This window comes from Primulina eburnea, chromosome 13 (genome assembly GCF_022965805.1).
Source record: "Primulina eburnea isolate SZY01 chromosome 13, ASM2296580v1, whole genome shotgun sequence".
Classification (NCBI taxonomy): Eukaryota; Viridiplantae; Streptophyta; class Magnoliopsida; order Lamiales; family Gesneriaceae; genus Primulina; species Primulina eburnea.
The window spans coordinates 31920939-31944239 of record NC_133113.1 but is presented as its reverse complement, the minus strand read 5'-3'; the positions used below and the strand labels follow the sequence as shown (position 1 = coordinate 31944239).

At 33.1% G+C, this 23301-nt stretch overlaps 2 protein-coding genes across 2 annotated transcripts; both read right to left on the bottom strand.

Moving 5' to 3' along the window:
• Positions 1 to 798: 798 nt before the first annotated feature.
• LOC140809620 (cytochrome P450 76T24-like) lies at positions 799 to 3399 on the bottom strand. Its single transcript, XM_073167307.1, has 2 exons — positions 2476 to 3399; positions 799 to 1517 (listed from the first exon to the last, which is right to left on the bottom strand). The coding sequence occupies exons 1-2, from the start codon at positions 3367 to 3369 to the stop codon at positions 915 to 917; spliced, it is 1497 nt and encodes a 498-aa protein (XP_073023408.1). The 5' UTR covers positions 3370 to 3399; the 3' UTR covers positions 799 to 914.
• A 7928-nt stretch (positions 3400 to 11327) lies between these two features.
• LOC140810835 (cytochrome P450 76T24-like) lies at positions 11328 to 13118 on the bottom strand. The gene is made up of 2 exons (XM_073168730.1): positions 12182 to 13118; positions 11328 to 12109 (listed from the first exon to the last, which is right to left on the bottom strand). Exons 1-2 carry the CDS (start codon positions 13067 to 13069, stop codon positions 11495 to 11497), a joined length of 1503 nt encoding a protein of 500 aa, XP_073024831.1. The 5' UTR covers positions 13070 to 13118; the 3' UTR covers positions 11328 to 11494.
• Positions 13119 to 23301: the final 10183 nt, after the last annotated feature.

Genomic DNA, 23301 nt, shown 5'->3' with positions numbered 1-23301 from the left:
ACGAGATGCAAGCCATACATTAACAAAACCTTTGTGACACCTCGGTGGGTTATCTAGCTAATGGCAATACATGAGTCGAGTTAGATTGGGTTTGAGTTTTCAAGGGATAAGGCCGAGCTCAAGGTAGAGGTCCGAGGTGGTTGAGCCAAAGCTGGGGAAGTAATTGGAGTTGACCTGACGTATGCAGGATATATACTGCGACGGTAATTAATGCATGTTTTTTCGATACAAGTAGGATAAAGGTTTATGTCAGATGGCTAGATCACATCTCGGCGGGATCCCTTTCAAGGTGGACAAGGCTAGATCCCTTTCAATGCAGAAAGTCAGTTTGGCTGAGAGATTTGCACTGGTTCCCCTTGGATCACCATTATTATCGTATAGAAGCAACTGCAAGGCGATGTTAACTGTTGTTGATGGGGTTGTGCAACTTGTACGTAGTCGTCCCTATAAATTCAAGGAACCTATTGTTTTCTGGTTATAACTCTTTTTCGCTCTCTCCCTCTGATCCACAAAAAAAGCAGGGTTCTGGTGGGTGAAATGGAAGGTCGTAAAATTTGTTTAAGTAATTTTTTGGTTTGTTCATATGTATGAGGACCCTCATTTTAGAGTTTCTTTTGTTCTAGACGTGGACCACGACCTAATTCAAAATTACTCATAAACCATGGTTTTGTGGATGAATATAATTCTTGTGAGGTGATTTTTTTTGCTACTGAACGCTTCTGTCTTGAATGTATGATGGGATTTTAGATTTTTCCAAAAGAAATTTGTCCAGACATCATGACAATTTACACAAATAGATAGATAACTTCTCTTATTCATCATCAACGAAAGGAGTGGACAATAGTAACTAAATGATCACAACATAATTGAGATCTCAAGCATACAACATCAACAAAAGGTGCACACAATAGTAGCTATATACTTGGCACAGCTTCGAGAGGTATAGACTTTTGTAGCGTGAGTCCAAAATTTTCACCCATGTCCACTTCTTCTGGTTTTAGTCCTCCATCAAGTTTCCATTCGAAGTTATGTACCAAAGTAGCAACCATTAGGTGCACCATACGACTCGCCAATGGCCAGCCTGGGCAAATTCTCCTACCGGCACCGAATGGTAGGAGCTCGAAATGCTGACCTTTGAAGTCAACTTCACGTTCAAAAAATCTCTCAAGGGTAAACGACGTAGAATCCGACCATGTTCTTGAATCTCTGCCAATAGCCCATGCATTAATGAGAATTTGAGCGTTTTTCGGGATGATGTAGCCATTGATTTCTGTATCTTCTTGAGACTTGTGAGGTACCAACAAAGCGGCTGCAGGGTGAACCCTAAAAGTTTCTTTTACCACTGCTCTCAAATATGGAAGTCTTGAAATATCTGATTCTGTAACTTGTTCATTCTTTCCAATCACTTCCTTTAATTCATTTTTTAGTTTTAGCATTTCATCTGGATGCCTAAGCAACTCTGACATAGCCCATTCCACCGTGCTTGAAGTTGTGTCTGAACCTGCAACAAATAAATCCTTGTATGGCAACTAGTTAGATACAAGCATGTCGAGGTAGTGTTTACAGGAGCTTTGAGGAAAGACTTATAATTTGATTTTAGCTGGATGAAAATATTTTGAGGTATTTCTAAATGCCATATTTTGAGGTATTTCTAAATGCCAACTTTTGTTTGATCTTCTCTGACTTTAACCAAAATTTAAAAGTAAAATTGACATGATTTTTTATTTTTTATTAATGATTTAAAGTTATAATTTGAGATATGTATTTTTTAAAAATTAGTATATTCCATAATTGTTATTAATTTTTATAAATATTTTTGAAAATTTTGTAAAATATTAAATTTAATTTTATGTGTGAGTTTATAAAAATTTTGAATGAAACTCATGAAACTACAATTATATTTTATTACAAATATTTGTTTTTTTTAAAAAAAAAATATTTGTATTCAAATCGAAAAACCAAACTAACTAGTTTTTTAATCAATACTCTATCATTGCTCTTATTTATTTTCGAAAGTAAGTCTCTTGTGAGACGGTTTCACAAATTTTTATCTTTGAGACGGGTCAATTCTACCGATATTCACAATAAAAAGTAATACTCTTGTCATAAAAATAATACTTTTTCATGGATTACCCAAATAAAAGATGGCAAAAAATTGTGTGAGACGGTCTCACGGGTCGTATTTGTGAGACCGATCTCTTATTTGGGTTATCCATGAAAAAATATTATTTTTTATGCGAAGAAAATTATTTTTTATGGTAAGAGTATTACTTTTTATTGTGAATATGGATAGGGTAGACCCCTCTAATTGATTAGGATCCGTGAGACGGTCTCACATAAGACACACTCATAAGAGATACATCTCACAAAATACGAAATGTGAGACCGTCGCACGTGAATTTTCGTAGATTTTTAAATTATGCATGCTTTTTGTCAAGAAAAAAAAGCAGATAGTACGTATTCATGTATACTCACCAGAAGTAAATGCTTAATGTCAAGAATACTCAGATCAGACTCATTTCTCTCGTTAATATCCATTAGAGATTCCAACATATCACTTTTCCTAGCATCATTAACCGATCCTCCCCTTGTTTTCAGCCGTTCCTCTATGATTTCCTCAAATATATCGAAACATTTCCTGAAGTAAACGGTGTTCTTCCTCAAGATCCCCTGCGGATCCAACGCTCTGAACACAGGAAAATAATCTGCAAGATTCGGCTTCCCAGCAGTCTCCATGATTCCCTGCACTACTTCCTTGAATTCTTCGCATGAACCCGAATCAAAAGCAGCAAGTTCCTTTGAAAAAAGGGTCGCGGACATCAGATTAAGCGACGTCGTAAATGCAGCTCTCCCGATATCCACTGCCTTGCCATTGGTACAGCACCCACGCACATACTCACACAGTTTCTGCAACTTGTCCCTCCTCAAACCCTGGTTCGAATCAAGACTCGGCGCCGAAAACATCTGTTCTCTACATATTTTTCGCAGCTTCCGCCATTGGTTCTCGGCTGGGATCCACGCCATCGACAGCTTGTGGTGATCCAGCGCTTGTATTGAGCAGGGATGGTGTCGGCCGGAGAAGAATTGATCGTGTTTCTGCAGAAAGAGTTTGGCCATTTCAGGAGAGGATACAACTACAGTTGTTAAGCTTCCGAGTTTCAGATGAATCAAGGGGCCGTAGATTTGGGAGAGTTTCGCGAGCGATTGGTGGGGTTTCTGGCCGAGTTCGAGAATGTTTCCGATTATGGGATATGGGTTCGGTCCTGGAGGGAGTTTGTCTGGTTTCCTGGATTTTGATTTCAGAATTTGAAGAATCCACGCCCAGGCCGCGAAAGAGAGAAGGAGGATACTTGAGAATATTAAATCCATATATATTAGTTTCCTCTCCGATGAAATTTGAAAGACTTGCTCCTGCGATTTATAGACAGATGCTAAGCGTACATCACATTCCGTTTGATTTACTATTTGAGTTGAAAATTATTTTATTTATATTTTAGCTTATTGAATTCGATTTCAACTTAACATGTTTGAATTTTTTAATCGAATTTGAGCAAAAACATTATTTGATAGTTTGTGAATTTTAATATTTTATTAATATAATAAAATTATATATTAAATAAATATGTTTCAATCTTTCGAATATTTATTTTCAAGTAATATTTCGAATAGTTCATGAACATGTTCGAATATTTCAAACCAAACTCAAATTAGAATTTTAATCCGAGCCAGAAGTTTTCAAATTTTCAAACGAGCTAAACTCGAATAAAATTAATTCGAGTCGAATTCAACCTTTCAATTTTTTTTTATCATATTTTGCTTGATTCTATTATTTTACACTTCTAATACTCTCCTATTATAGACGGCAGACTTTTATTATTATTGTTATTGTTATTGTTATTGTTATTATTATTTAAATCTAATAGGACGGTGATTGGTGAATATTGGTTATCGTTATTATATATATATATATATATATATATATATATATATATATATATATATATATATATATATAGGTATAGCCGTATAGATCTGAAAAAATATATTAAAATATTATCTCATTTTTCACATTGTGATTTAATATTTAAAAAAATCAAAATGATTAAAAAGTTGCCTCTTAATCTATCATTTTCGATTAAAAAATTACTGACAGAGATGATTCGGGGACAAACATGTAATACGAGGACGAATTTATTATGATTCTATCGAGGCTTATGATCTTGCCACCGAGTGGGAAAAATTCAGAATTTAATTCTATAAATTAGTTGATTTGAGTTATAGATTAGTAGATTATCAAAATTCGATTTCACCTAGTAATTTGAATTTTTTTTGTTTTGATTTTTATTGTCAAAAATCATTAAATTATTCGAATATTGATTATTTGACATTGATATTCCATTTACACAACATAGAATATGTGATAATTAGAATAAAGCTAATATTATATTATACGCATTAAAATATACATAAATCAAAATAAAAAACGACAAATATTTTCCCTTTTATTTGGAACCATTGAAGGTCGGTTTCCTGTATTTTTCAAATTTTTTATCAGGTGAATTTTAATGTGAGTAATATTACTTTTTATCATCTCCACATGTGTTACGTAGAGGAGAATCAATGTCAAAAAAATCAAAGTCAAACGATTTAATAGTTTTGAATAAAAAAATTATAGTTATTGTATGAAAATCAAATTTTGACAATTTAAAATAATAAAATTCAAAACATACAAACTTTCAAGATTAAAATTTCAATTTTCATCAACCGAGTATACAGGAAACATAATCAAGTATACATTTGATGTTGGAGAAAGATAAAAAAAAATACAATAATAACAATGTGAATAATAATAAAAATAATAGTAGATAAAAAAATTTAAACATAAATAACAATATGAATAATAATAAAAATAATAGTAGATAAAAAAAATTTAAACATAAATAACAATGTGAATAATAATAAAAATAATATTAACAATTATAAAAGGATAATATATTAAAAATAGATTTTAAAATTATAATAATAAATTATTAATATAATTATCATTTAATAATAATAATAGTAATAATAATAATGCACATATTTTAATTTTATTTGAAATGTGATAAATTTATTATTCTATTTTTCATTTCTTTTTATATCAATCATATTAACCGAATAAACCTACAATTTCATTCGTTCCCCTCAAAATAGTGCTATTTTATTTTATTTTCAAATGTATACTCTGGTTAATAATATGTTACTAATGATTCATTATTTATGCTAACTACCATTAAGACTTACTATTTTCTCCCAAAAGATTTTCATTTCAAAAAATGATATCACGTTCAAGTCAACCATTTAAAAGACGCGAAAACTTTTGTGATCCGATCTCATACGTTGATTTTGTGAAAAGAATATTTTTTTTTGAGTCATTCACGAAAAAAAATATGATTTTTTATATTAAAAGTATTATTTTTATTGCAAATATGGATATAGTTAACATGTCCCATGACCGTTTCTCGATAAATCCTTAAAAGAAAATTGTTAATGATCATATATATATATATAATATAATATATATATATATAATATAATATATATATATTATATATATATATACCCATTCGAAGCATGGTAATAGAAGCATGGTAATATATATATATATATATATATATATATATATATATTACCATGCTTCGAATGGGAGATCTCATTTGGGGCCATCAAGATCAATGAATTTATTATAACGTTTAACGACATGCACGTAAGCAAGTTGACTAAAAATTATTTTATATTTGTCTCGTTGGGATAAGTGGAATTTAAAAATAGATAATGCCAATTTCGAGTCGAGAATGGTTGCAAATTCTCAGCCATAATTTAATCAATAATTGATATGCCGATTTATGATTTTAATAGTTTAAAATATTATAATCGCTATCAGTAATATTTATAAAATTTAAATCAGCATGCGTACACAAAGATACCAATATAATTAATTAGTGAGCAAGTCTATTGTGTGACGATCTTATAGGTTTATAACTACGAGATGAGTTGATCTGATTAATAACTATTATGAGTGGTGGTAATACTTTTAGTATAAAAAATAATTTTGTTTTCATATGTTAGATCGAGCCGAAGAATCCTATCATAAAATTGACACGTTATATCGTCTCATAAGTTTTTTGTATTCATCGGGCTATAGTTTGGTAAATAAATTACATTCATATTTGTTAGACATTATTTTTTGTGGGCTTTATTTTTTTAGATTTCAATAAAATCTGAAATATTGATTTGAAGATTTTTTTTATATAAATAGATAACTGATAATTATTTTGAATGTGTTTTGTGATATCATTAAGATATTGGATAACATTAGCTTAAAAGATATGGTGCGAGATTTAAAAAGATAATTTCTATCCTGGATATTTTTCTTTGTAAATGTGTGTTAACTCATGGGTAATTTGGAGAAAAATACATCTGCTAATGATTTTTTTAAGATTCAATACCCATAGGTTTTTTTTTTGTATTTCAGTACCTGACAAAAGACAAACTTAGTTTTTACTACATGTTTTGTGTATTTTTACCTTTTTACCCTTCTTACTTAATAAAAAATTATATAAATCTCTTTTTTTGTTTGTCATCTTCTCTTTCCACTCATCATTCCTAATGCATTGGGATCACATATACATTGAATTAAAATAATTTTTTATTAAAAAAACAAATTCACAACTAATAATTGAACTTTTTGAAATACTTAGTTTTACTTACGAAATACTTAATTTCAATTTTAAAACACTTGATTCAGTAAATAATATACTCAGAATGTGTATTAAAATACTGGATATTCGAATATCCAACACAAGTTCACCAAGTGCCCGTATTTCCATACAAAATTCATTTGGATAACATGTTCATTTTCATTTAATTATTTTTTATTTTTAAAAAAACAAATTCGCAACTAAGCATTGAACTTTTGCAAATAATTAGTTTTACTTGCGAAATACCTAATTTTAGTTTTAAAATACTTGATTTGGTAAATGAGATACTCAGAATGAGTATTAAAATACTGGATATTCGAATATGCAACACAAATTCACCAAGTGCTCGTATTTCTATCCAAGATATATTTAGATGACTTGTTCATTTCATTTAATTATTTTTTTATTTAAAAAAAACAAATTCGCAACTAAGCATTGAAATTTTTCAAGTACTTAATTTTACTTGCGAAATACCTAATTTCAGCTTTAAAATACTTGATTTGATAATTGAGATACTCATAAAAGTTAATAAAATACTGGATATTCTAGTAGGCAATGTAAGTTCACCAAGTGCTTGTATTTTCATCCAAGATGCATTTGGATGACATGTACATTTCATTTAAATATTTTTTATTTTTAAATTCATAACTAAGCATCGAACTTTATGAAGTACTTAGTTTTATTTACGAAATACCTAATTTCAATTTTAAAATACCTAATTTAATAAATGAAATACTCAAAATGAATATTAAAATACTGGATATTAGAATATGCAATCTAATTTCACCAAATTCTCGCATTTCCATCCAAGATGCATTTGGATGACATGTTCATCTCATTTTATTATTTTTTTATTGTTAAAAAAACAAATTCGTAACTAAGCATTAAACATTTTCAAGTACTTAGTTTTACTTGCGAAACACCTAATTTCAATTTTAAAATACTTGATTTGGTAAATGAGATACTCAGAATATGTATTAAAATACTGGATATTCGAATATGCAAGGTAAGTTCACAAAGTGTTGGTCTTTCCTTAGAAGATACATTCGGACGACATATTCTTCTCCTCGTGTGATATCTATTTGTAAAAAAAATCAAATTCCCAACTAAACATGAAACTTTTAAAGTACTTAGTTTACTTGATAAGTACCTAATTTCAGTTTCAAAATACTTGATTTCATAAATGAGATACTCAGAATAGGTAATATAATACTGGATATTTCTAATATGCATTATGATGCAATTTCAATGCAATTGAAATTTTAACAAAACATTGTTAATCACTCCTCATGAAATAAAAATAACAATTTATTTTGGTATACAAAGAAATAACTTACTTTTACTCCGGGACAAGTATGCTACTATATTTTTGTTAAAAGTAAGTGCTTATTTTGATCTTCAAATAACTTATCTTACTCCACGCTCAGTAATGAACTGTGTTCATTTCTTTAAATGACATGAATAAGTATTCTAATTAATCTTAGTTGGAAAACCAACCATGACCGAATTTACGTTGCATATTCGAATATCCAGTATTCTATCACATATTATGAGTATCTCATTTACCAAATCAAGTATTTTAAAATTAAAATTAGGTATTTCGCACGTAAAAGTAAGTATTTTAAAATGTTGCATGCTCAGTGATCGAGCAAAACTTTCATTGTAAAATTCTTAGTAAATATTAATAATATTCAAGCTCGAAATAATCGCAAGTGCTCGATGTCAAGTAATAATATAGTGTACAAGAGTACGGGTATCGTTCATCTAAGATTGTATTTCTCGATTATTATTCTCAGTTATTCAATTTTTAGCATCGATACTTCAGATGATTGTTTACTACTACGATTATTAAATAAAAACTCAATGAAATGGTTCAAGGATTAAATGATTAAATGAATAAGCTAGAATGATTGATTAAAGTTCAATGAGAAATGAATTTGTTGAGAATCTCGGTTCACTTACCCCTCGTTAATCTACTTAATTCGTTCGACAATGATCTATGCTTTCGACGAGATTTCATATCCACTTGAACATATCCTCTTAAGCTATGCCAAACTAATTCAACTCAGTGAAGTAATTAAATCTCTTTAATTATTTATCAAGGGTGAATTGCATGTCGTTTTATTAAATCCTCTAGTTTTCGACCCACTGGACTATGACTATCGACGTGTATTTGACTTCATATTTCTCTGTAAATTGTAAATCCACGTATTATGTTACTCGTTCCTATCACGGGTTATTCGCTCGAAGAACATTGTCCGGAAATCTTCAAATCTTCGCTCCAAGCCTTTTTTTCTCTTTCAAAGCTTTGTGGCTGCTAAAAAAGTCCTTGAACATGTCATCCATATGTATCTTGGATGGAAACCTGAGCACTTGGTAAACTTACGTTGCATATTCAAATATCCAGTATTTTAATACTCATTATGAGTATCTCATTTATCAAATCAAAGATTTTAAAACTGAAATTAGGTATTTCACAAGTAAAACTAAGTACTTGAAAAAGTTCAATGTTTAGTTTTGAATTTGTTTTTTTAATAATAAAAATCAATTAAATGAAATTAAAGTGTCATCCAAATGTATATTGGCTAGAAATGCGAGCACTTGGTGAACTTACGTTCTATATTCGAATATCCAGTATTTTAATACTCATTCTGAGTATCTCATTTATCAAATCAAGTATTTTAAAATTGAAATTATGTATTTTGCAAGTAAAAGTAAGTACTTCAAAATGTTTTATACTTAGTTGTGAATTTGTTTTTTTTTAATGAAGAAAATAATTAAATGAAATGAACATGTCATCCAAATGCATCTTGGATGTAAATGCGAGCACTTGGTGAATTTACCTTGCATATTCGAATATCCAGTATTTTAATACTCATTATGAGTGTTTCATTTACCAAATCAAGTATTTTAAAATTGAAATTAGATATTTTGCAAATAAAAGTAAATACTTGAAAAAGTTCAATGCTTAATTACGAATTTGTTTTTTAACAATAAAAAAATAATTAAATGAAATGAACATGTCATCCAAATGCATATTGGATAGAAATGCGAGCATTTGGTGAACTTACGTTGTATATTCTAATATCCAGTATTTTAATATCCATTCTGAGTATCTCATTTACCAAATCAAGTATTTTAAAGCTGAAATTAGGTATTTCGCAAGTAAAACTAAGTATTTAAAAAATTTCAATGCTTAGTTGCGAATTTATTTTTTAAAAAATAAAAAATAATTAAATGAAATGAACAAGTCATTTGAATATATCTTGGATGGAAATACGAGCACTTGGTGAACTTGCGTTGCATATTCGAATATCCAGTATTTTAATATTAATTCTGAGTATCTCATTTACCAAATCAAGTATTTTAAAACTAAAATTAGGTATTTCGCAAGTAAAAATAATTATTTGCAAAAGTTCAATGCTTAGTTGCGAATTTGTTTTTTTTTTAAAATAAAAAATAATTAAATGAAAATGAACACGTCATCCAAAATTCATCCAAATGAATTTTGGATGGAAATACGAGCACTTGATGAACTTGTGTTGGATATTCGAATATCCAGTATTTTAATAAACATTCTGAGTATATTATTTACTAAATCAAGTATTTTAAAATTGAAATTAAGTATTTCGCAAGTAAAAGTAAGTATTTCAAAAAGTTCAATGATTAGTTGTGAATTTATTTTTTTAATAAAAAAATATTTTAATTTACATTGAGAATGATGAGTGGAAATAGAAGATGACAAACAAAAAAAAGGATTTATATAATTTTTTATTAAGTAAAAAGGGTAAAAAGGTAAAAATACATGAAACATGTAGTAAAAACTAAGTTTGTCTTTTGTCAGGTATTGAAATACAAAAAAAAACTTATGGGTACTGAATCTTAAAAAAATCATTGACATATGTATTTTTCTACAAATTACCCTTAATTCATTTTGAAAATTTCTGAGCGTTTCCAGAGTGGTCGAGTGAGAAATGAGTTTCAAGAGTTATATTATTATGATGGATTATCAATTATTGTAAGCAACTTTTTGTGAAGAAAACAAATTGTCTTTCATGTTTCGGACATCTCCTGAAATAAAGATACTGACAGTTTCCATCATATCATTATGTTTTGAGAGATTTTAATTGCTCGTGATTCATTCTTATGGAGAGAAAGACGGTGTTCTCGGGAGAGGATAAATCCGCAATTTCGAAAGAAGTTTGATCAAGATGGAGTTGAAGACGAGTGACACTCGTCAAGCGAAATTTATTTAATGTGTTCGTTATAGAGATGACGTTAGAAAAGATATAATCTTTTATTTAATAAGTTATTGTATGATCATAAAATTTTCTATTAAAAGAATTTGTTTGATAGCTCAGCGTGATTTTGTGGATGTAGATCGATTGACCAAACCATGTCAAAATTGCTTATGTTCTTATTTTTGTTTTCAGTTTTACATTTCACAATTGAGTTAATTATTAAAACTAAAAAAACAAGAGAAAATCGAGTATGTCTTTTGTAAGACGGTCTCACGAATCTTTATTTGTGAGACGGATCAACCATACCGATATTCACAATAAAATATAATATTTTTAGCATAAAAAATAATATTTTTTCAGGGAAGATCCAAATAAGAGATATGTCTCACAAAATACGACCCGTGAACCGTCTCACACAAGTTTTTTCCACATCTAAAAACACACAATATATGGTTAGCAAACACAAGAAATTATTACTTATGCAACCAACATATTCAACAAAAAAAGGAAAAATTAAAATGGCTGAAATTTAATTGGGACAGCCTTTAGAGGTATGGTCTTTTGCAGAGTGAGTCCAAAACTTTCATTCAGGTCCAGTTCTTCTGGTTTTAGTCCTCCATCAAGTTTCCAATCAAAGTTATGAACCAACGTAGCAATCATAAGGTGCACCATACGATTCGCCAGCGGCAAGCCGGCGCAAATTCTTCGACCAGCACCGAATGGAACGAGCTCAAAATGCTGGCCCTTGAAGTCCATTTCGCTTTCTAAAAACCTTTCAGGGGTGAATAACTCAGGATCCAACCATGTACTAGAATCTCTCCCGATTGCCCACGCATTAATGAGAATTTTTGCATTTTTTGGGATGGTATAGCCATTGATTTCTGTATCTTCTGTAGACTTGTGAGGTACCAACAAAGGGACTGTAGGATGAAGCCTAAAAGTTTCTTTCACGATAGCTTTTAAGTATGGAAGTCTTGAAATGTCTGATTCTGCAACTTGTTCATTATTTCCAATTACTTCTCTTAATTCCTTTTTGATTTTTAGCATTTTATCTGGATGCCTGAGTAACTCTGACATAGCCCATTCCACTGCGCTTGATGTTGTATCCGTGCCCGCAACGAATAAATCCTAGCATGAAGCCCAAAAGTTAGTGACGATAAACAAATCAAATGTACCATAAACCTGATAGAGTGAACTGACCAGAAGTAGATGCTTGATGTCAAGAATGCTCAGTTCAGACACATTTCTCTCGTTTATATCCAGCAAAGATTCTAACATGTCACTTTTCCTCGACATTCTTCCCCTCATTTCCAGCCGTTTTGCAATGATTTTCTCGAATATATCGAAACATCTCCTGAAATAAACAGTGTTCTTCCTCAAAATCCCCTGCGGACCCAACACTCTAAACAGGGGAAAATAATCTGCAAGATTCGGCTTCCCAATATTCTCCATTATTCCCGACACCACTTCCTTGAATTCTTCACATGAGGCCGAATCAAAAGCAGCAAATTCCTCGGAGAAAAGAGTGGCCGTCATCAGATTAAGCGACGTCGTAAATGCAGCTCTCCCGACATCCACAGCCTTGCCGTCGATGCAGCACCGATGCACATACTCGCACAGTTTCTGCAGCCTGTCCCTCCTCAAACCCTGGCTCGAATCAAGACTCGGCACCGAAAACATATGTTCTCTACATATTTTGCGCAGCTTCCGCCACTGATTCTCGACCGGAATCCACACCAACGACAGCTTGTCGTGGTCCAGCGCTTGAATCGCGACGGGGTGGTTCCGGCTGGAGAAAACTTGATCGTGTTTCTGCAGAAAGAGTTTGGCCATATCAGGAGAGGATACAACTACAGTTGTTAAGCTTCCGAGTTTCAGATGAATCAAGGGACCGTATATTTGGGAGAGTTTCGCGAGCGATTGGTGGGGCTTTCGGCCGAGTTCGAGAATGTTCCCTATTATAGGATATGGTTTCGGCCCTGGAGGGAGTTTGCCTGCAGGTTTCCTGAATTTCGATTTCAGCGTTTGAAGAATCCATGACCAGACTGCAAAAGAGAAAAGGAGAATACTCAAGAATATTAAATCCATATTTCTGCTTTGGAGCAACCTTGAAAGATTGCCACCCCATTTCTATAGAGAGACGTACATCTACTGTGACATTATCGCTAGGTTACGTAGGGCAATCATCCATGTTTCAATTCTAATTTTATTTTTCAAGTATATTTTTCAAGTATTTATTATATATTATATTATTTTTGTAATTTCAAAAAGATTATATGAATATAAAATTTAATATTAACTATGTTATATGATGTGACATGGTAAAAATAGGTGAGAGATGTGTGGCGTTTTCACTGTGTTAGATTATGAAAATGATGGGAAATTAGAGCTTAGTGAGATGTTTCCAAACCAGAGATCTTCTTCTTCCTAAAAAAAACCAGTGATGGCCTGTAAACACAAAGATAACCACATGAATGGGTGTCGGAGGGATGTCCGACGTGATTACTCGAATGCTAAAGTAAGCAAATTGGTGAGGAAAAATCGAAAGAAAGATGATGTAGAAATGGTGTGGACAAGATATATATGTGAATGAATGAATCAAATTTGAGCAACCATGATATTTATAGGAAGAAAGTCAATGATGACCTTGTTTTTAGTGTCAACTTACAATTATAGCAAGACGGCTGTCCATACCATACTTTCCGACAACTTCTCTGACACGCTAAAATCCCTATTATTTTGACAACAATGATTACCAAATTATTTGTGCACTCGATTGTGGTGCTACTATTGAGGTAGCCCGGGTAGAAAGTCATCACCCGAGAATTTGTCTGGAAGCACGAGCTTCTGGTAGCTCGAGGTATATGTCTGACTGCTAGTAGTCCGAAGAGATGATGTCTCAGGCATATATTTGTCCGATTATCTGTCAGATTGACCCAAAACTTCTCATAACATAATCCATGACCCGAGATCATCTGATACACACGATCCGGACCTCCCCGAGGTTTCACCATTCTACATACATTGCATCTAGGACCACATCTAGACAAGGACCAACTTTATGTATTGTACGATGTCGACTTGAATTTTGTTTCTTATATTGATATTTATATATTCCGTAAAAATACAAATTCATAAAGGATAAATACACTTCGATTTTTCATACCAAAAATTCTATTTGCAAACAAAATTTATTTTATTTTAGAATTACTACATAGATGTATGAATCAATTGGCTAAAAGAAATTATAATTTACTTCAATGATTATAGGAGTCTTTCAAAATTAAAGTCATGTTCTAATAGACATTTAAAATTAATATTTATTATATATATCTAATATGCATGAAACTTTAACAAATGAAAATCCTTTAAAATAATCAGATTTTTGTATTTTGAAAGAAATTTTTATTCGTGATTAAATACTTTACATATATAATCATTTGTCATCTCATAAAATGTAATCGATCGAAACAAATAATATATATGTATATTTATTGGCAATAAACTTAAAAATTATTTGACTATATCATATTCAATTTTGTTAAGTCCGAAAAAGTGCTAACAGAAACCGGCCTTTAGCCCAGGTGGTTTCATCCTCTTTCCCATATACATAGCTCGGGTTCGAATCCTCACATCTCATAATTTAAGAATTATAAGAAAAAAAAGAAAAGGTGCGAACAATTATTGGTCAATAAGTAAAGTTGGCCGTTCCATTCTTTTTTTTTTTAATTATTCTTATATATTATTATTTATTTATTTGTTGCGAACACCAAATTCCAAGAGTAAAAAAAAAAAAACCCAAATTCCAAGAGGATTGACTTGTTAGGCAACACCGCCGTAATCGCCACCGACGAAACTGGTACCGTGGTACGGAGACGACAGAGTGTAAGAAAGCATAACTATTTAGTCTCCTCGTACGTAATCGCAAAGATGTTCAATTTGTCTTAAATTTCTCTTCTATTAAATTTCGCGTGAATCAATTTTTTTTAAATAAATTTCTTCTTAAAAAAATCGTCTAAACAACATCCACTCGATAAAACATATACTAACCCAATAAAAATTAAAAAATAAAAAGACAAATCCTTCTGAACCAGTCCAGATCACCTCAGACTTGCAAAATAAATTCTGTATTATGTGGAGAAAACTTCCATTATTCCCGTGGTCCAGACTCGAATATTTCCTTTGTTCGCAAAAGACCAACTGCCTACTAAATTAAAACATGCTAGTAATATTGCCCATTTAAAATCTACATTATGCTGTAATTTAAATCTAAAATAATAATTATCAGTTTAAATCGATTCAAACGTAACCAATTTGGAACCAAAGCTGTATTACAATTCCTTCTTCTATTGCAATTGGTATAGTCATTTATAAAAAACTACACAAAAATTCATATGTCAATTTTGTGAGACATGTTTTCTATTCGCTCGATTCATGATTTTTTTTAATCAAAATTATTATTTTTCACTGGTCAGATCAACTCATCTCAAGAATATAGATACATGAGACTATTTTGGATGCTCAAGTAGAGTTTGGAGCATTCCAAAAACTTGGGGATCCAACTACAAGAAGACATGTAGTTTGATACAAGAGTGATTTGGTATCTTTCAATTTATTTTATTTTTTAAACGAATTTGACATAGAGTACGAGAGTGGTCGAAAAAAATGTGAATACAATACCCAACAAAATTGAATTGAGTCCATGAATCTAAAAAATATTGAAAATTCTTAATCTCTCTCAATTCAAAAATCCACGATTTGAATTGATGTCATTTTCATTGATTCCTACTAAATTGCATTGATTTATCCTAAAGATTTCATTTGAATTGGAATTTGGTTATTCACCATCTACGAGGATCTCCACTGAGCATCAGCGCATATCTTATAATTGACGAATTTTTATGTTGATTTCCCACTGGATGCGCGACAATGGGACCCTTCAATGAGTCTATTGGAATTGACTCATAAGCAATGGAATCTCATCATCAATACATAACGAATTGGTGTGGTATATTCATATCATAATATATGAATAGTAAGAAATAACATTATTATTGAGACTGGAAATCTATTTATGGATGAAATCAAACATGCAATATTCACCTACAAAACTGTTCAGTTATTGGGGAAAAATTAAAATACTTATGCTGTAAAATAATGTTGTATTTAATAGAAAACTCTTACAATGAAACATATTTTCATATTTTCACAACTTTAAGTAGATGCGAAATATATTAAAAAATATCATGATTGTAGATACAATGTAGTGACCCGTTCCAGAATCACCTACTAGGCAAGAACTAAGCATGCAATTAACCTAATTAACAATAATCAGAGATAACAGCGGAAAAGTCAACAAAATAATGGTTATACAACCCAATCGAAGTCTAGAATAACTCAAAATAAGAATACCCAATACAACCATATCGAATCAAAACAATACCGATAAACTAAACCAACCAGCTACTCAACGTCCTCCTCCTGCTCCTCCTGAGCTGTCCAACCTGAGGCCTGCCCCGTGGGAATGGGGTGTCCAAGAATAAACAAAACCGAGGACGTGAGCGATAAGAACGCCCAGTACAAAAGTATGAGTATACAAACCTATATGAAATGCACATGCTATGATATGATACCAGGGTAGTCAAGAAACAGGAATCACAAAGGATCTCAAAATGCTCAGTCTAGAGGCGCCAAGTGGATAGTGCCGCGCGGTACACCTCTGGGTCACTGCATCCACTACAAGACAGACGTGGACCTAAAATATCCCGGACCACCGAAGCCCTCCCGACCCGTCGGCCACTGTGTACTCTCGGTGTCCATGCGTCCACAAGACAGGGCTGAGCGGCCCCAAGATATAGCTTATCTCGAAAGAGATACAGCTCAACAGTAAAGGCTATCTCGAAGGAGAATACGGCTCAACATGAAATGCAACGTGCAGTAATAAACGTGACATAATAGCATGCATCATATGACATATATCAATGCACCACATAATCATGCAACACATATAAGAATGTATACTCAACCAGGATATCTCGGATAGTACTTTCGTACCTCTATCACAGCAAGCCTAATCCACTGGAACAACCAGACAACAGGTCTAGAACAAGCCTACGCATCAAAAGCATATCCCAATCAATTCTACCATGCTCGACTAGCAAAACCAGTACTCCCTAGTACTACCAAAGGTTTAGGGTTTACCTTCGTCCGTCGACAGCCCTTTGATGTCGATTGCCTTGAAACTCAGGCGCCGCTACGCTACTACTCCTGGCAGCTCTTAGCTATCGCTCGACCAACAACTAACCCTAGAAACCTTCCAAACTCTCCAAAATGAGAGAAAACTCAAGAAATTGGCAAGTCAAAAATGAGAAATCCGAGCACTATTTATAGGCCATGTTCGGATCCTCCGAACAACACTTCGGAACGTCCGAACGCTACGTGTCCATTGGCTCTTGACAGCTCATGATCGGATCCTCCGATCATACACTTCGGACCGTCCGAACATGCACGTGTCCAGCTGCTCTTGACACCTCATGATCGGATCCACCGAACCTACACTTCGGACCTTCCGAACTCTTCGGTGCTTCCGAACCATCTTCGGTCCGTCCGGTCATGACTCGGTCAAAATTACACCTTAAACCTTCTTATTCACCATTACTCCATTAATTACCCAATTTGGAATTCGGGCTACTACATTCTCCCCCCCTTAAAAAGATTTCGTCCTCGAAATCTAGGCAAGAGAATAAAACACCATTGTAATACACTGCAAATATTCTTCATTACAACTGTATACAATTACATCCCAGGCTGATCCTGGTTCAGCGCAAAAACCTGACCTTGGGCACGAGGTCGAAGATTCGAACTACCCACTGCCTGACCCTGTCTCCTCTGCTGAACAGTCGTCTGGGATCCAGAACCAGATCCTGCTCCACCTCGCAGCTGAGGACAATTCTTCTTGAGATGACCCATCTCTCCGCACTGAAAACAAGCTCCTGCTGCTAATCGGCATTGCTCCGATGGATGGTTCTTCCCACAATGCGCACAAGAATCCTTCTTCTCACCAAAGCGAACAACACCGCTAGACCTTGATCCAGATCCAGAAGAAGAAGAACCAGATTTCTTAAAAGACTGAGGTCGAGGACTCAAAACACTCGGAGGTCTAGAAGAAAGAATAGCTCTACCACGCTGGAGACTGATCTCTGCTTGACGACACCGGTTCACCAACCCATCGTACGAAGTAGGATTATCACAGACAGTGACTCGATCAAAGATCTCCTGGTTAAGGCCCTGAAGGAAATGATCGTACTTGGCTTCAGAACTGCCACTGATATGAGGAGCGAAGGGTAACAACTCAAAGAATTTCTGCTGATACTCATCAACAGACATACTCCCCTGCTTAAGGTTCAGGAGCTCAATCGTCTTGGCCTGGCGAAGGGCTGGAGGAAAGTACAGCTGCATGAACGCTGCACGGAAATCGGCCCAAGTCGCTCTACCCTGCGACTGAACTATCGGCGCAGAAGTCGATCGCCACCACCTGCGAGCACGGCCCTCGAGAAGAAAACTAAGGGTCTCCATCTTCTGCTCATCGGTGCACTGGAATGCGCGGAAACAACTCTCCATGCGCTCTAACCAATCCTCCGCATCATCGGGAGTCTCACCGCCAACTAAAGGCTTAGGCCCCATCTGCATGAAACGATGCATATCGAAACGCCTAGGACCATCCCGACGATGACGATGTTCACGGTGACGCCTACGATCGTCCTGATCACCCCATCGACCTACACTCCCCTGACTACTTCCGTCATCAAAATGATCAGCCATCGCTACAACATAGAATGGGGAACTAGTAAATTGGTCAACGGAAATCCCAAAACAGAAATCTATATCCCAAAATTGTACGCATGCTCTGATACCATAAATGTAGTGACCCGTTCCAGAATCACCTACTAGGCAAGAACTAAGCATGCAATTAACCTAATTAACAATAATCAGAGATAACAGCGGAAAAGTCAACAAAATAATGGTTATACAACCCAATCGAAGTCTAGAATAACTCAAAATAAGAATACCCAATACAACCATATCGAATCAAAACAATACCGATAAACTAAACCAACCAGCTACTCAACGTCCTCCTCCTGCTCCTCCTGAGCTGTCCAACCTGAGGCCTGCCCCGTGGGAATGGGGTGTCCAAGAATAAACAAAACCGAGGACGTGAGCGATAAGAACGCCCAGTACAAAAGTATGAGTATACAAACCTATATGAAATGCACATGCTATGATATGATACCAGGGTAGTCAAGAAACAGGAATCACAAAGGATCTCAAAATGCTCAGTCTAGAGGCGCCAAGTGGATAGTGCCGCGCGGTACACCTCTGGGTCACTGCATCCACTACAAGACAGACGTGGACCTAAAATGTCCCGGACCACCGAAGCCCTCCCGACCCGTCGGCCACTGTGTACTCTCGGTGTCCATGCGTCCACAAGACAGGGCTGAGCGGCCCCAAGATATAGCTTATCTCGAAAGAGATACAGCTCAACAGTAAAGGCTATCTCGAAGGAGAATACGGCTCAACATGAAATGCAACGTGCAGTAATAAACGTGACATAATAGCATGCATCATATGACATATATCAATGCACCACATAATCATGCAACACATATAAGAATGTATACTCAACCAGGATATCTCGGATAGTACTTTCGTACCTCTATCACAGCAAGCCTAATCCACTGGAACAACCAGACAACAGGTCTAGAACAAGCCTACGCATCAAAAGCATATCCCAATCAATTCTACCATGCTCGACTAGCAAAACCAGTACTCCCTAGTACTACCAAAGGTTTAGGGTTTACCTTCGTCCGTCGACAGCCCTTTGATGTCGATTGCCTTGAAACTCAGGCGCCGCTACGCTACTACTCCTGGCAGCTCTTAGCTATCGCTCGACCAACAACTAACCCTAGAAACCTTCCAAACTCTCCAAAATGAGAGAAAACTCAAGAAATTGGCAAGTCAAAAATGAGAAATCCGAGCACTATTTATAGGCCATGTTCGGATCCTCCGAACAACACTTCGGAACGTCCGAACGCTACGTGTCCATTGGCTATTGACAGCTCATGATCGGATCCTCCGATCATACACTTCGGACCGTCCGAACATGCACGTGTCCAGCTGCTCTTGACACCTCATGATCGGATCCACCGAACCTACACTTCGGACCTTCCGAACTCTTCGGTGCTTCCGAACCATCTTCGGTCCGTCCGGTCATGACTCGGTCAAAATTACACCTTAAACCTTCTTATTCACCATTACTCCATTAATTACCCAATTTGGAATTCGGGCTACTACATACAATTTTTTCCTTTGTTGGAATATCTTTTTCCCATTTTGAGGAATTGGTTAATCGTATACGAGTAGTAGATTTTATTCGCTGAAAGAGAAGAAATAATAAAATAAATAGTTGTAACGAGGATATTAATCTAAATCTTTATCTTTTTACAAGAATGATGCTTTATTTTCAAATATGGAAATAAAAAATATCAAAATGGTATTCCGTACAAATTGAAATGAAGTGTTCTTTTTTATAATTATAGTTATTATTGTCACTTCTTTTATTTTGATAGTTTCTGCATTCCATCGATTATACCCATTTACACAAATCTCTTGAGGATTCCCTCTCACTAATACATAAGTCGGATAAGCATATCTTGAGTTAATACGCAAATGAGATCTCTTATAGCTGGAGACAAAAGATTCATATGAAAAATATAAGTATACGGGCCTCCGCTTGAGCCTCCAAAAATAAATATACAAATCTATAGTATTAGTACCAGCTATTCAACTGAGTAGCTAATAATCCACGTAAGTACGAAGATATTAGGCTACACTGCCCTTTTATGTGAATTATTATTATCAGTATCACTTATAGTCATTATAGTTATAAAAAATAAAAAGTTTTTTGTTACAAGCAATTGTTTTTAAAATTTCAGTGGTTCTTTTTTCTTTGGTGAAATCGAATACATAAACGAACAAAGTCATATTTTCAAAAATACTTCTCTTTTTGATTATTACAGGTTCCAATTGATTCAACAATTGGATTATCGGAGTTATTGGGTTATTAGTCTAGGATTTATCTTTTAACCATATGAATTTTTTCTTGAGCAGTATGGGCTAACGAAGCATGTGGATCTTATTGGAGTTGGGATCCAAAAGAAACTTTTATCACTTGGATCGTATCCATGATTTATTTGCATACTCGGACAAATATAAAATTACGGGGCACCAATTCAGCAATTGTAGTGTCTTTTGGATTTCTTATATTTTGGATATGTTATTTTGAGATAAATCTTTTAGGAATAAGACTACATGGTTATGATTTATTTACATTAACATATAACTGAATTAAACACAAATAATTTTAAATGGTTATGATGAATATGATTAGAATAGTAAACAACATATATCAGATTTAAAAACTTGTGTGAACAGGTGAGAACCCTGTGAATTTAATACTGTAGTGATTCGCAAGGTTTTCATCTGTTCAAATTAATTTTTTTTACTTAAGCTAGGAGTAGGAAAAAAAATTTCTTTTTCATTTTGCTACGAACATAAAAAAATAATAATTTTTTTTTCATCATAACTATCCGTAAAATGAATTAGATAGAATAACTTCATCATTTCAAATGATAGTGAAAGAACAAAATCAAGATACATACCAATACCTAGTACGAGTAAAAAAATAGATATAAAAAAAAATAACCCTCTCGGTCCAGAATAAAAAAAAAGTTTGGTACATTAAATATCATGTATCTATAGAACATCTAGCGTATCATAGATAATAATAATAGGAGTTAATATGATTCCAATTGTCATTACAAAAGTAATTAGTAATTTTGTTATTAAAAAAATATTTTAGACTAGTAAGTAGTCCAAAAAATATTATTAATTCGGCAATAAAACTACTCATACTTGGTAATGCAAAGAAGGCCATTGAAAAGCTACTGAATATCATGGATATTTTTGACGTTGAGATAGCTATTCCACCTATTTCATCGAGATACACAAGACGTATTCTGTCATAAGCAGTTAGTGCCAAGAAAAATAGTGCATCACCAATAAATCAAACAATAGTGATTAATATTAACACAATAGAATTAAGTGGATCGATAAAGTATACAAATTATAAAAAAAATCATTATCGATAGTCCAAGACTATACATGGATAGATAGAACTACTATTTATTAAATGAATAGACAGATTAGTTGAAAAATCATGACTATACTTAACGATAAAATGCTCGTAAAATCCCACATAAGACGAAGATCTTTTGTTTCTGTCAGAAAAAAGAATAAGTCCCATTACTGTTAACATAGGAACTGGAAGTGGAAGGCAATGTATGATCCATGCATATGGACAAGTCTGTTCCATAATATTTTTTTAAATTCGTGTTTAGTGTAATTAATATTTGTTGTATTGTTTTCAATTCACCGGATCTTACCTCTTTTCAAAAGAATCAATATTAACTTAAATAGAATTTCTCATTTTTATTTCTTTTTACGTATTTTTTTTTTGAAACATGTGTTAGCTACTTCAAATATTCAAATCAAAAGTTATAATTGTTCAAATGAAATAAAAAGATTTATAATTATTCTATTTCTAATTGAAAAATTCAAGTAAAATTCGACGTATTAGCCCTTGTTTGACAAGTTGATAGAAAAAATTTTAATATTTTTTTTTATAAACAGAAAGTTGAGTTATCATCTTCAATCTTTTTGAAGTATTTTCATTTTATGTAATTTTTGATTATTTCATTTTATTAAGTTCAAGCAATTCCATTCTATGGCACAACATATTTTGGAAATATGGATTTGAATCGAGAAGAATATGAAAGAAAAATATCAAACGATAAAACTATATTTTTATGGATTGAAAAAATCATAAATAAAGAAAAAATATTCTTCAATTTTATTTTATATTTTTTAGTAATATTTTATATAATTTTCCATATCGTTTACTTATACGTATTTTTTATATATATAAAGTATTCTTTTTTAAAAAATATAATGAATTAGAAAAACATATATTTATTTTTTGAACAATATATGTCTTTCACATCCAGCTATATCAATGACTAAACTCTTAATTCGAATTTCAATGTCAGTTCCAAAAAAACATACATCTGTATGCAAAAAACGTTTCGAAAAAATGTTTGGAAAAGAATAGAGTATTTTACATCCTTAAAAGCGTTTTTCTTAAAAAAACAAAACTCTTTCTACCGAGAATCATAAAACGATGAATAAGATAATGGACCGAGTTA